At 42.8% G+C, this 14,215-nt stretch overlaps 1 protein-coding gene across 15 annotated transcripts in view; it reads right to left on the bottom strand.

The window, feature by feature from the left end:
• The window catches only part of grin1a (glutamate receptor, ionotropic, N-methyl D-aspartate 1a), a 40,223-nt gene extending 26,930 nt beyond the window's left edge, over positions 1–13,293 (bottom strand). For all 15 annotated transcript variants that reach the window (XR_015037289.1, XR_015037290.1, XM_085793918.1 and 12 more), the window contains exons 1-3: positions 12,544–13,293; positions 9,866–10,000; positions 7,033–7,209 (exon numbers count right to left, since the gene is read on the bottom strand). Coding sequence is in view for 13 of the 15 variants with exons in the window: in XM_085793918.1 (XP_085650044.1) it covers positions 7,033–7,209; positions 9,866–10,000; positions 12,544–12,792 (561 nt within the window). In the remaining 2 variants the exon portion in view is untranslated. The remainder of the gene's footprint in view (positions 1–7,032; positions 7,210–9,865; positions 10,001–12,543) is intronic.
• Between the last annotated feature and the right edge of the window lie 922 nt (positions 13,294–14,215).

The following is a 14,215-nucleotide window of genomic DNA, read 5'->3' as shown; positions in this document are numbered from 1 at the left end:
AACAGTCAGCAATGATTCGACGATTCACCTGCTTCAACCAGCTCTAAAACACAATTGGATTAGATGCTTTGTCACATCTGTTAATGTATCATTTCACAAACATGACGACCATCAAGAGAGATCTGATAATCAAAACTTAAACCATTAAGTCTGAAATTAAATGACATCATCTGGCCCCCCAAATATTAAGATGACAAACTCATTAAAAGTTGCAAAATGGTACAGCAAAAAAATGCCAAAGTCCTCAACCATCTGCTGAGGTGACTTCTTTTTCTTGCTTTCTTTGGCCCCAAAGTGGCAAATTCAGAAGCTGCTGCTCGTTCTTTATACTGTATGGTCTATAATTTATCTGAGCAAGACCATAAAACTGATCTACTGCCAGTGTAATCTCTATGGTTTTATTTTTAATAGTCATCATGTTGTCGTGGTCATAGAGCATCCAAAAGGAGGAATTTGAATTTGAATTTGAAAAAAAGTAAAACATAGCTAGTGAGCTTAAATTACACAAGCCAACAGTTCACATCAGTTTTTTTTATTACTCTTATGTCACAATATCCTGCAAACAGTCTAAAGCGAGTTCCAGTTCAATATTACAGACTAATTCTATACTGGTTTTGAGGACAGATAAAGTGTGTCCACAGTGGAAAAGTAAACAGTTGACTATACTTTACTATACTATGCCTGGGTTTTAATGTATTCTTTGCTCACAGCTGTTGAAAAATGTGTACTGTGGTGACACAGCTCCAGGAAGATCTCAGACTCAGACAACAAAAAAGACATATTAAATCTTACATAGTCTGCAGTAACAGCTTAAATAATATAGTACAGTAGAAAGCAGTGATTCCAAACCTGTGGGCTGTGAATGTACAGTAAGTGGTCTGACACACAATTTGAAAAGCAGAAAATATGAAAATATGTATTAATATATATATTTTTCTCCTATTTATCATTGTCGTAAACCAAGGGCAGGAACTTTAATGTTTTTGCTTTTATTATCTCAAGTCGATTGGATGCTGAAGGATTATATCCAAAAATTGGAGAAAAAAAGGAAAAAGAGTAAAGAATATCCAAATAAAAAAATCGATGATCGGTGATCTCTCCCCTGTCAAACAAAAAAAAAGGAAACTGAGCTTCCATTGCATCCAGTTCAGTTCTGAATATTCCATCAGTATCATTTAATGAAAAATAAAGTGTTCAGAAAAGCATTTATTTGGTGTCTGTATTGTTAGTCATCTACATCTTTCAGACTTTTATGTGGGCCACTGGGCTGTGATTTGGAAAAGGTTTGGAACCACTGACATGATGATTAAGTGTTAATACATCTACTATGTAATGTGTTAGAGACAGACTCTTAACTCAGACACCTGAGGTGTCACCTTGTGGATGTCAGTCCTGTTCTGTCTGTGAGAGGAGCCACTCAGGAGTCCTGCCTCAGACAGGGAGCCATTTTGCAGGGAAATACATCTTTCTGCTTCACAGAATTCCTTGCACAGCTGCTTTACTTCACAGTTCACACCTCAGTGCACTCTGGGCCTGATGCCCTCCATTCACAAGGCCCTGCATCACTTCAATATTCAGGCTGACAAGAAAATTCACAATAAATATAGTACAGAGCAGAAAGTCCACTTACATCAACTGAAAGCTTTTAAAGCCTGAAGCTACTGAGATCTTTATGTTAGGCACATACGTTTGAGTTATTGATATTAAACATGGAGACGTAATTGCCTAAGCAATGGACCTGGAGTAAATGGATTTCTATTATTCAATTAGCGGAACAAAGTTGTAGTTCTGCTACCAAACTTTTTGCCTCTAGAACAATGTAACTACTTATCATGCGGTCCAAGCAGTCAGCTGATTAGATCTGAGCAGCCATCAGTGATCTGTACCATTTACAGCATCTGATCAAGTAAGGTAAGTAAGAAAGTTCAGCTGAGCTACAAGGCTTGGACCATGTCATGTCCACATCAGCAGCTTTCAGAACCTCATCTGTTTGTGTTTCCACTCTGTGCTCACATACAGGATTTGAATACAGATGAGTTCTCCATAAAGCTGTTCTCATTTACAGCTCTTTATGTTTCTGTTGTCACAAAACAGAACAATTATGAAATAGTAACTGAAACGTGACCCAATAAAACCACACGTCAATTCCGAGCTGTTACTAAAATCCAGATTTTACAGCCGCGACATCATCTGACAAAATCACCAAATACAAAAGTTAAAGACAACGTCTGTGCTGAGATTTCAGCTACCATAAAACGATCTGTGACGTCACTCACCACATCAACGTCCGACTTCTGAGATGACTGTATTGCAGCAGCAGCACATGAACCTAAGTGAACGCTGAATTAACCTGATTCACTACATACAAGCTTTATTTCAGCTAAATGTAGCATAGCATTATACTGTTGCTGAGTTGCCAGCTCAGTTTATTTAGCCTGTCCACCTAAATTTGACCTTTTCTGGGCAATGACCCCCAAACACCACAATTACATACCTTTCCGAGTTTTTTCCACAATGTTTAAACATAACCAGGTGTCCATGACATGTGCTTCACCCTGAATCAATAACAATCTTTATCGAAGGTGGGGCTACAGTACATTTATTCAGCTAATTCCACTTCTACACTAAGATCAATGATAAAACAAACCTGCATGAAACAGATATCTACGAGATGAGAAATGGACTATGGGAAATATGACGTACAAGTACAAGAATACGGACTGATATTTATAAAGATATATTCAACCTGAAGAAAAAAAGAAAACACTTTCAGTTTCAAGAATTTCAAGCAAGTGTAACTATATATAATATACATCTCCTTGGTGTTTGTTAAATTTATGTGTGTATGTATGTATGTGTAAAAAAAAGAAAAAAAGAAACAGATATCTACACATTTTGTACACATTTCATTTTGTCACTCATAACGCTCTAATTATTTTGTAAATATCGAGTATCTTCCATTCAGATTGTCATAAACATCATAAAAAGAGAGTTTCTGTATCTTCAGCTTGTAGGAATACTCAGTGTGTATCTTCCAGCAGCATTGCAAAGAACAAAAACCCTCCCTTTGTCTTCTTCCCTTAAGAGTTTTTCTGAGCAATCTATTTTTGTATCCTGAGTTAGGCATTAATATTTCATGTTGTGTTGGCCACATTTGCACTCTGACTAAGTCCACTGTGTCCAGAGCTTCTTTGCTGCTGGTGACAGTGATCCCCCCGCGACCTCATTTGCGACTTCGCTAATGACTTGCCATGAAGCTAAAAATAATGTCAATCTACTGAGTTCATGCAGCACAACGGAGTGCTTATCAAGAATAACACCCTTCTCCTTTAATTAGAGCATAATGTGTCGAGCTGTAAACTGCCACATCCAAACTAACATCTTCCACGTCACCTGAGAGAGTTAAGGCTATTATGTATTTACAGTTTAGGTGTTTAGCCGACACTGTCATCCAAACAATACACAGTTAGAGCTGGAACAGTTTTCACTATCCTGCTCCTGGTGAGACAAACATGGGATGACAGGCAAAAAAAAAAATAATAGAGGTAACTACAACTCATAGCAACTTAACCACCAGAAAGAAATCTGACTGCAGTCTTCTTTTTCATCTAAAAAAGTGCAACTTTCATGTTTACCGTGCCAATAATCAAATCAACACCAACATCCTCACATCTCTCAAGCATTTTAGGGTTGTACACCAAATTGAGATATTTGGTGAGTTGGCAATTGATCAAAAATGCTGAAGAAATCCAACAAACAGACCAAAACCAACAATTTGTAAATTCATCTATCAATACTTTACAACTTCTCCACCCTCTCTGTGGCTCTGAGCCGCAGGCCCATTTGTCTCAACGGTGTTTGAGACATAAATCTGTAAAACTGACTCAAAAGATGTATTGTTTTGTGTTCCTGTTCCTGATGCTGTTGTTTTTTAGGAAATGATATCAAATGGCAGTAAACAGGCATTTGTTGGGTACAAATATAAACTTGTTGTTCTCCCATCATTCAATAACCAATTATGGGCATGCTTTTAGAATACTGAAACTTCAGACGTTAACAGAAGCTACTGTGGCAGCGAGTCCAGCTACATATTCTTCATGGGATATTCTCTACATGCTTCAAGCTGAATTCAGGCAGTGTGTCCCATTCCTCCTGGCGATCCTCTCCAGCTCCATCAGACTGGATGAGATGTGTCTGTGAGCTGCCATCTTCAGTCGTCTCCACAGATATTCTATGAGGTTTAAGTCTAGGCCACTCAAGGACAGCCACAGACTTGTCCTGAAGCTGTTCTGACTCTATGCTTTGTATCACTGTCGTGCTCTCACCACAGTCTCAGGTCCTGTGTACTCTGGACCAGGTTTTATTTAGGACTTCACCTTATTTAACTAAACATTCACCCTGCGTTCGTTCCTGACATGTGTCCCTGACTCTGCCACTGAAGCATGATGCAGCCACCACCATGCTACACCATGGTTGTCAAATCAACTGCCGCTATGTTGTATGTCACTGTTGTATGTCACATTAATTGTCACTATGTTTTATATGTCACTGTTGCCCATGCGTGTCTATATAGTGTTGCCCCCCTCTCCCTTTTGCCCCTTAGGAGGTCTTTCACCTCCTACCAGGCCATTGCCTATATAAGAGGGTGTTTGGAGTTCCCCCCAAAGGTTTCAATTTATGGCTCATCACGGCAGAAAAGCCTTGTCCTTGTGCTCTCACAGTCCTTTAAATGACGTTTGGCAAACTCCACCTGGCTGTCATAGCTCTTTTACTTTAAGTGTCCTCTTTCTAGCTGCTCCTGATTACTACCTGATTGAAGGAGTGCTGCTGAGATGACGATGACAGATACAAAGTAAAACTGGCCCCTGTGCTGCAGGGATCACACAAAAACAGCAGTGATTCTGTACCTTCGTCTCACTACAAAATGATATTGCAGAGATCCACAGAGAGTTCTTTGGACTAATGGTTTGGTTTTGTGTGAATTGTGGCACCTTATGTGCACAGGTTTGTGCCTCTCTGGACTATTTCTATCCAATCAATTCAGTCTGACACAGGAGGACTCCAGTCACAGCCCAAGGACAATTAAAGCAAACTGAATTTTCTTTTCTCAAAATAAAACATTTCGTTGACAGAGGAACTGCAGAGCTGCTCAGCTCCCTTTACCCTGCCAGAAAATGTTTCTCCTCTGGAAGAATTCAACCGCTACAAAGACGTTAGTGAAATAATAAAAAGTGAAATCTAATTTCGCTGTCTAAACACTCTTTCCCACTCATCACTCGCTCCAACAGCCACAAATTACAGTCCTACTAGTCAGTACAGTGTGTCCCTGATTATCATGCTACCATGGTAACCTCGGTTTTAGACTTGAGTTAGCCTTGGGGAAAAGTTTCTGATGTTACTGGTGTGAAATGAGTCTGTCTTTTATTTTCTTGCAGCATTAGACTGAAGTGAGTGAAGCTAATAATTCAGACTAGTACAGACCAGTTTGAAATATCTTTGTGTAACCACAGCAAAGAGGCTGAATACTTTCTATGTATTTTTATATATTTGAAAACATTTGAAAAACATCACTCTCAGATTGTGGGTTATTGAGCGTAGACTGATGGGCTATGTCATCCATTTAAAATCAAATCTAGGACAGAAGTATATGTGGTGGGGTCTGACTACTTCCTGAGGCCACTGGATCAGACTTTGCGTACACAGATGCTGTAGTTTTGGTCTTTTCGTGGGATGATAACCTTTTAAGGGGCTTCAGTTCAATTGTTGCAGTGCACATTTGGGGAGATTTTCAAATTAATCCTTCTCCGAATCACAAAACTGCTTGAGCTGGCCCTGCAGTCCCAACTAACTATGTAGCTACACGATTAGAGAGTTGAGGCAACTTCTCTGAGCATTATGGGATTGAATGGGCTGCACAGATGGGTTCATTCTAAGATCCAAACTCAGATTATCCAAAAACCAAAAAAAGAACTTCCCGGATTCAATTTCTCCTCTGCAGTGCGGGATGTGAGTCACCGCTGGGTGATTTGACTGTCGGAGTAATTATTTTAACTGTGTGGATGCAGATGCATGATTCAATGTGATTGATTCAAATGTTTGAAATGTTTTTCTAGCCGTGGCTTTTGATCAATACTGATCCCACTCACTTACTTTAAGCAGTTTGCGCTTTAACTGTAGCTGCCTCCTGCGAATTACCTCGGGTGTGTGTCACATTCAGCGTCTCCTCATCTTCTGATTTAATTAAATCTCTGAATCAGGACTCATTTCATCCAGGCGCACAATTACAGCAATGAGCCCCGGAGAGCGACAAGCATGACAGAGTATAAAGGAAAAGCATATCCCGAGGTAATTTCATCTTATTAAATGAATGGATGAAATGGATAGCACTTGTTTTCTCCCTCTCTGTCTCTCCCTCTCTCGGTGTTCCTAAAGGGCGCACATCATCATCGCAGTCTCAAGTCTGTTTTGGCTCAAAGAAGATCAGCATTTCACTGACCCACATACACAGCTCAGAGCTACACTTAAAATGGATGCATCAGCGCTATCTGAAAAGGCGAAAAACATCTCGAGAACATGACTGAGCGGGGTGCAATAAACACAAGCCCTCTGTGTCCAATAATGAGAGCAGAGAAACACCTGACTCCTACCACGGGCCCCGAGAAAACAGCTCAACACTTCACTCTGTGATGGTTTGCAAAGCCCCACGTTAAAGTCCACTATTTGGCTCCCACTGTGGATAGACACAGGATAATTTGGACTATGGCGAAAAGCAACGTGAAGATGAGCAAATAAACATACAAACTTTTGTCAGATTAGACCACATTAGACGCTGTTGATGTCTCTAGGCATGTTAGCCAATGTTTACACAATGGTGAGAAAGAGATGTAGCCACATAACAGAAAGGAAAACAGTTACATACATAGAAGACCTTTTGAGGTTTTAAAAAAACCTTACACACTCGCACGCTCATGCTCACACACTCTGTGGGGGGAGGGGGGAGGGTGGGAGCCCCAGGGAGCTGGAGCGTCTCACCTTTGTCTCTCTCTCCTCCAGGAGAGTCTCGAGCCTCTTCTGAGCAGCCCGGCCCTCGTGGTCGTCGCTCACTATCAGGATGATGTGGTTCCAGTTGAACTCGCGCATCAGGTCGAACCACACGTGCGCCTGGTGGGAGTAGGGAGGGACTGTCCGCAGAAAGGACAGGTGGATACTCTGAGGAGGAGGAGGCCGGAAAAGAAGGGGTTAACAGAAACGTAACTTTTAATCAATGACTCATCTCATGCAGCACAGAAATTAGGGACAAATCCTCTCATGAGGGCAGACTGTGGCCTTTTTAAAGGTTACTTAAGCCTTCGCATGCAATACTGTTGTAATGTGTTACGTAAGTTTTAGCCAGATAACATGCGGACAACACTGACTCCTGGGGCTGTTGTGATTTGAGCAAGGCTCCATTAGCTCCACTGAAGAGAAATCTTACGCATGAAGATTGTTCGTTTCAATGACGACAAAGGCCTCCTAACTTTAAAGGAGCGCTATTGCTACATAGGGGAGCGTACCTATGTTCCCCAGGTCCTATGTTCCCTGATTGGGGAATATAGGACATAGGTCCTATGTTGCTGGTCGATGGACTCTTTCTACTTATCTGGACTCTATCTATCTATCTGGCCTGTCTAGCCTCTACCTGGTCTTTTTTACTAAACTTATAACCAACTCCTTTCTTCATTGCCTAAACCCAGCCAATGGGACAATTACACTTCTCACTCAAAGTCACAACTCAACTTCTCACTCAGAAATAGGCAAAAATCTGTAAAGTCACTCATAACTCCACTTCCAGATATGGGTACAAAAATTGCATGTTCCCCGGGTCCTTTTGGGGAAAAGTGGGGAACATGTGGTTCTATGTTCCCCGTTCCCATACAAAGTGGGGAACATAGCACTCGGAGAACATAGGGATGATCCCCTACATAGCCGACATGAACATTAAAAACTGTTTATTTGAAAGTTTAGAAGACAAGTTGTTAGGTTAATCATCAAACTTCAGTCATTTACTTTCCTCATTTTTCTGTTTCTCACACCAAAGTAAGCATGCACACCAGCTGGCTGTGGTATGGCTGGTGGACTCAAGAGTAGAGCGCCACCTCTTGAGCTAATTTAGCTAACATGTGGTTCATTGTCTGCTGGTTTGGGATGATTTGGGGTGAGGGTTAATGTTAAGGCTTCTATCAGTTGATGCTATGCTATCTTTATCTTTTTCTTTGACAAGGCAGCAAAACTCATCCGACAACTGAAAAGTCACGTCAGTGTTTGATAGTGAGTCACTGCAGCATCCAGGCTGCCCTGAAGATACAGCACAGCGCTTCTCAGAGGACACATAACCTCTGGTATTGGAAACACAATGAAGCTCTTGGCAAGACTGAACAACTGTTATGCTGTGTTCGAGACGACTCCAAACTCAGGATTTTCCGGCCTCCTACTTGAAAAAGTGCATTTGAACGCCATCCTATGTCGGAGCGCCCACTCGAGAAAGTCTGAGAAAAAAACTACCCACTTATCCAAGAATCAGTTGTCTGATGTCACACAACAATCTGTGCCAGTGCAGAACCACACTGCCCATGGAAAAACATCAATTATAATGCATCTTTAATGCCAAAATACATTCAAACTTATGCTTACAGATTAGTGATGTTGTGGAAAACAATAATGTTATTGGTTACTCTGGCGTGATGCGTCTTGAACGCTTTGGAGTTTTCAACAGGGAAATTCAGAGTTCTGAGTTATCTCGAACGCACCATTAGGCTAGTGCTAATGTTAGCTATGTAGCTGAAACAAATGTTGCAAATAGCTTCTTTATAGCCATACTGTAGTAGGCTACATTTAACACAAATCCTTTCTCTACACCAGACCATGATGTTTCCCCAACCCTCACTGAGTTATTTCTGCATCTTAAATCATAGCCATAGCAACGTCACATCGTGTAACAGTGATAAAGGCTAATTGAACAGCACAGACAAATTGCTTCATTATAAGACCAGATCAGGGAAGGCTACACGAACAAAGTCTATTCTTTAATTTGAAGTTAGTTTTTTTCTGAGGGCTTGAGTGGCCTGAATTGAGCCCTGACCTTGTTTCCCTCCCACACCCTCTGGATGAACTGGAACGCCGACTGTGATCCAGGCCTTATCAGCCAACATCAGTGTTGGACCTCACTAATGCTGCCGTGGCTGAATGGGAACAAATCTCACGCAGCTCGATTCTCAAATCCCGTCTTCAGCAAAGTGTGGACGACCATGTAATGTACTTTTCTAACTATATACTGACAGCACATATACTAAAAGCTGAAATGCTTGAAGTGGAATTTCTTCTAAAAATGTGACACCATGTTAATGATAAAAAAGATTTCTTAAACAAATGTCAAATTTAATCTTTATTGGACAAACATCCTTTAAAGAAGCATTAAAATGCTTTCATCATCCTTTACTCCATGCAGAGACACGCTGATCTCTGGATTTAATGCCTCTGATGTCCTTTCATTTGTGAGATTAGCTCAGATGTCGCTTAAACAGACTTTAAATTGAGTCTTTGGCATTTTATTTATGCGATTGCTTTAAAGTTTCATTTTAGTGGTTTCACTTCATAAAAACATTACTCAGGTCAGAGGCATTATTAATGTTCTTTCAATTTTCAGCTGGAAACCCATTTAATCACAGCTCCCCTAATGGACAGTGATGGGACGTTTAATCTGAGAAGCTTTTGAAGCTGCCCCAGGGGAGCTCCTTACTCCTTACTCCACTCCCTGTTCACTCCCTTCCTGTTTTCTTCTCTCTCTTTCTCTCCGTCTCTCTTTACATCTCTCTCATCCATCACTCACCTTGTCTGAGTAGATGGACATGCGGGTGGTGAGGCCGACCACGGGGATGCGGTAGAAGCCTGCAGTGTAGGAGACAGGCGTTGGAGTGAGGTGGTCATTGGACTGGGGAGGGTGACTCACCAGGATAGCATAGACCTGCACCGAAGAAGAACACTTTGTCACTCTGGCACAGGCATTCATACAAAGTGTTAATACCAGTAATCATGGAATAAACACGTACAAGCATCCATTTTGAATACACCAGGTCTCTTTCTTCAGTTGTATTTTTTTACATTTAGTTGTGTAATTCTACAATACATCATGCCAAGGACTAAAACATACCTCGCAAAAAACATCATCATTACACAGGATATGTTTAAATAACACACAGAAGGGCTGCATATCTAAATTCTTACAATGCAAACATCATGGACCTGCAACAGAAAGACTCAATCTGTATGAAACTGTTCTGACGTGCCTGCACTTACTGCAGGAAACAATGCGTTCCACTCAGCTGTGTTAAGCCTTTGCTATCCTGGCTTATAAGAATAACAATATGATGTTTAAAGGTTTATCTAATAATGTTGTAGAAAAACATGTTTCAGCATTAAGCTTTCATCAGTTGAGTAACCTGCTTAAGTGAAAAAGTGAGCCACAGACCCTTTAGGCCTCCTGTGGTGCTCATCTTAGTTTGGTGACTGCATAAATGCAAATTAATTTACAACCTTTTATAAATGTTTTTACAATAAATAGCCTATAACATACAAATTGCCTCACTGTATCTCAGCTCTGGGGCAGTCGTCTTCCTTCAGCTTTGGCTGAAACATCTCTTTTTCTGCCTTCAGATAAATTAAACATGTGTGTAGTGTGTACTTTAAATACACTATAGGCTTTCAGCAGGTGCAGCGGTCGGTTTAAAATACTGTATAGCAGGTTAAAAATAACACTTGTGAACTGCAAACATCTTTATGAGATGAAGTCAGGGATAAACTCATACCAGAGAAACAGAGGAGCAAATAAAAATCGTTCTCTTTGTCACTGTGTGGGCAGACTGATATTAATCTGTGGCTGCTTGGTTTAGTCTTATTCCTGCATGAAACAAACCCAAAGGCGAAGTTGCGTGTGCCTCAGTCAAAGCTGGGCCGTTGGAGATGCCACAGAGATGTGAAGGAGGGGGAATGAAGTTGGCGTGGCTGTGCAGGCATGGATTATTGGATATGAGTGGTCCGTATGGTTGGGTCAAAAATGAGGTCTATTTTCCAAGGACTGCTCCCAGGCATCTACTCCTCCATCTGCCACAGACTTTCCCTCTCAGTGACTGTTCTCGCCTACAAGCCTCAGTCTCATCTGATGCAACCTACTGTACCATACACTTCCTGACCAAATTAGGTTTGATTATGTTTCATTTACAAAAAGGTGTGTGTGTGTTTGTGGTGAGATGAACCGTGGTTGGTGTAATTTGCACAGCCTGAACGGGTGGATTGCACTCTCATGCTTAGGGTGGCAGAAGACTGGATGCGACAGTATTATTCTGCAAGCCTGTATCAATTAGAGTCTTTACACTTAGCAGAGGGCCGAGGACATGAAAGCAACGCTGAAGCTGTGGGCGTGTTTTTTTTTTTTGCATGAAGTTTAATTATGTGTGTAGGAGGAACAGGAGTGAGAGCAAAGCGCCTTGACACGCTGTGACATAATGTTGGTGCTTTTTTAAAAAGGCCATGTAGATCATCACATGAGAGGACGGTCGGTGCGTTTGAGTATGCATCAGTGTTTTAACTATTCTCAAAGGGGCATACGCACCATGCATTACTTATGACATACGTTTGTTTTTCAGATCTGCAGCACATATGGTTGAAATGTTTACGCCTGTGTGGTTGACAGGAAACTCTTCCCCTGGAAAATCTGCATTCAGGCTCTGTTTTTATCTCACTGCAGCAAAACAGTTCCCCCCCCATGTTAACACTGACTGGATCATATCATACAAACTGCAGTTGACTGAGTGATCCACGCCTAAAGGCCGGCGTGCGGAAAACCGCTTGCTCAATCCATCCTCAGCCTCCTCCTCATGCCAAAACGCTGTCACGCATCACACGCACATTGGACCCCAAGTTGTTAATTGTAAATGACGTATTTTAGCATTTTCACCCCTCACTGGCTCCTTTTGCAGTTCACTGGTCTGCAGATGTGTGTCCTGAAATGCACAGTTGCCCTCTCATCTGAAACAATGCCCCAAACCAAAGCCTATTTTTGGCTGTCTGTAAAGCAGAAGGGTCCGTGGGGAGTTGACAGGATTTCAGCTGCACTCAGTGGATTAATTTGGGGGGTTTAAGTGTAGCATTAGATGCCAAATTGGACAAATGGCAGGTCTGTAATAATAGATTGGCTGCTCTCTGTGTGTGTTTTCATACATGTGATTAAATGGTCATGCTGAGTGGACAAACAAACAACCGTTTTGTCTGGATACAAGATTGATGACGGTCTAGTCATGGCAATCTGCTCTTATGCATACTTGACAACTGAGAAACACATCTGATTCATGTACAGCATCTACAGCACCAACTTTCTATGGCAAAGCACAGGGATTGTTCAAAGTGTAGGCTACAGCAGCAGGCAACACACACAGAGGCAGAAGAGTACGGATCATCTTGGAGCTGTGATTCATAGTAAGTAGAGTGGAAGCAGGTGTTTGATGCTCCTACCTGACTGGAGATCAGGTCCTCGCAGACGGACAGAGCCATCTGGATCGCGTTGGGCTTGTGCGTGACGGAGATGGCGGTCAGCTTGAATTTGTCCCTGCCGTAGACCTGGTTGGCCTGGGCCACGGCATCTTTGAAGACCTGCTCGAATTTCTTCTGGCTCAGGACGGCCCCGATGTTCACGATCTTCGGCTCGCAGCCGGCCCGCGCGCAGGAGCACGAGAAGAGCACCGCCAGCAGAAACAGACGCATCGTGTGGACCAACAAACAGCACAGCGCAGCCCGGTAGCTTTTCTCCCCGGTGGCGGGTCGGCTCGACCAGCTTCTGGACGGCAGCACGGCTCAAGCCCAGCTGAAAGCACGGACTGCGGAGACCAGATCCAGATCCAGGTGGGCGTTGTGAGCAAAGGAAGGGCGGCCAGAAGAGGGAAGGAGAAGACTATAGGAAAAAAATAGGTTGCTTTATGTGCAATGCGGAGGAATGTGCATAATCACATTAGGGGGACCGGGAATGTTCAAACCGCATTGTCCACATTTTTTTTTTTTTTGTATCTTCTTCTCCTTGCTCTCCTCTGCAGAACTGCTCACACCTCACTGTGTTGTTAGAAGAGGAAGAGTTGGAGCATCCTCCTCCTCTCCGGGGCGTGGATCGCTTCTCCTCGCCGCTGCTCGCTGCGCTCTGTGCGGACTGATCGCTGCTCGCTCCGGGCTGAGCGGCTGCTGCTGCTGTCCTTGGTGCTGACAGCTGTGCATGCGCGCCGTGCTGGTAGCGCGCGCGCTCCCGTCGTATCGCTTCTCCAGCTCACTCTGGGTTTTTTTTTTTTTGCGCGTTGGCGTGATGCTGCTGCTGCTGCTGCTGCTGCTGCTGCTGACGATGCTGGAGGTGAAGCTGCTTGTATGAAAAATAAATGCACTCACTTGTTCCAAATAGGATTCAATCACCTTGTTATTCCTGATAGGACATGAGAGGTTGGGTCGCTGATGGAGCAGCATGTAGTGAGGCTGCACCGCTGCAGGGCACAGGGCAGCAGCATTCAGATGGACGGGCTTTGTTAATGGGGGTGGTGACATGAGAACCAGATGATTGTGACTGTTTTCCTCCTTCTGGGTCAAATTGACCTTATCTGTTCTCTTCCTCCATCCTTCCTTCTTTCCTTCCCTTTCCCTTCCTTCTTTCCACAATCCTTCTTTCCCTTCGTCCTTCCTTCTTCCTTCTTTTTTGACCCAATCTGTTCCCTCCCTCCATCTATTTTCCCTTCCTTCTTTCCTCACATTGTCCACTTTGTCCTTCCTTCCTTCTTTCCCTTCGTACCTCCTGCCTTCCTTCTTTTTCCCCCCTTTTTTCCTTCCTTCCTTCTTTCCTTTCATCTATCCCTTCATCCTTCCCTTTCTGCCTCCCTTCCATCCCTTTATCCTCCCTTCTTTCCTCTTGTCCTTCCTTCCTTCCTTTCATCTATCCTTCGTCTCTCCTAACTTCCTTCTTTCTATCCCTTCATCCTTCCTAACTCCCTTCCTTCCTTCCTTCTATCCCTTTATCCTCCCTTCTTTCCTCTTGTCCTTCCTTCCTTTCATCTATCCCTTCGTCCTTCCTAACTTCCTTTCTTCCTTCCTTCCTTGACCCAGGAGGACAACAGGAGGATCGCCTGTTAGAGCAGATGGGGGGGTGAAGAAGGGG

Source organism: Trachurus japonicus, chromosome 12 (assembly GCF_045865225.1).
Source record: "Trachurus japonicus isolate A0001 chromosome 12, Traja_1.0".
Classification (NCBI taxonomy): Eukaryota; Metazoa; Chordata; class Actinopteri; order Carangiformes; family Carangidae; genus Trachurus; species Trachurus japonicus.
This window is presented reverse-complemented; position numbering and strand designations above follow the sequence as displayed.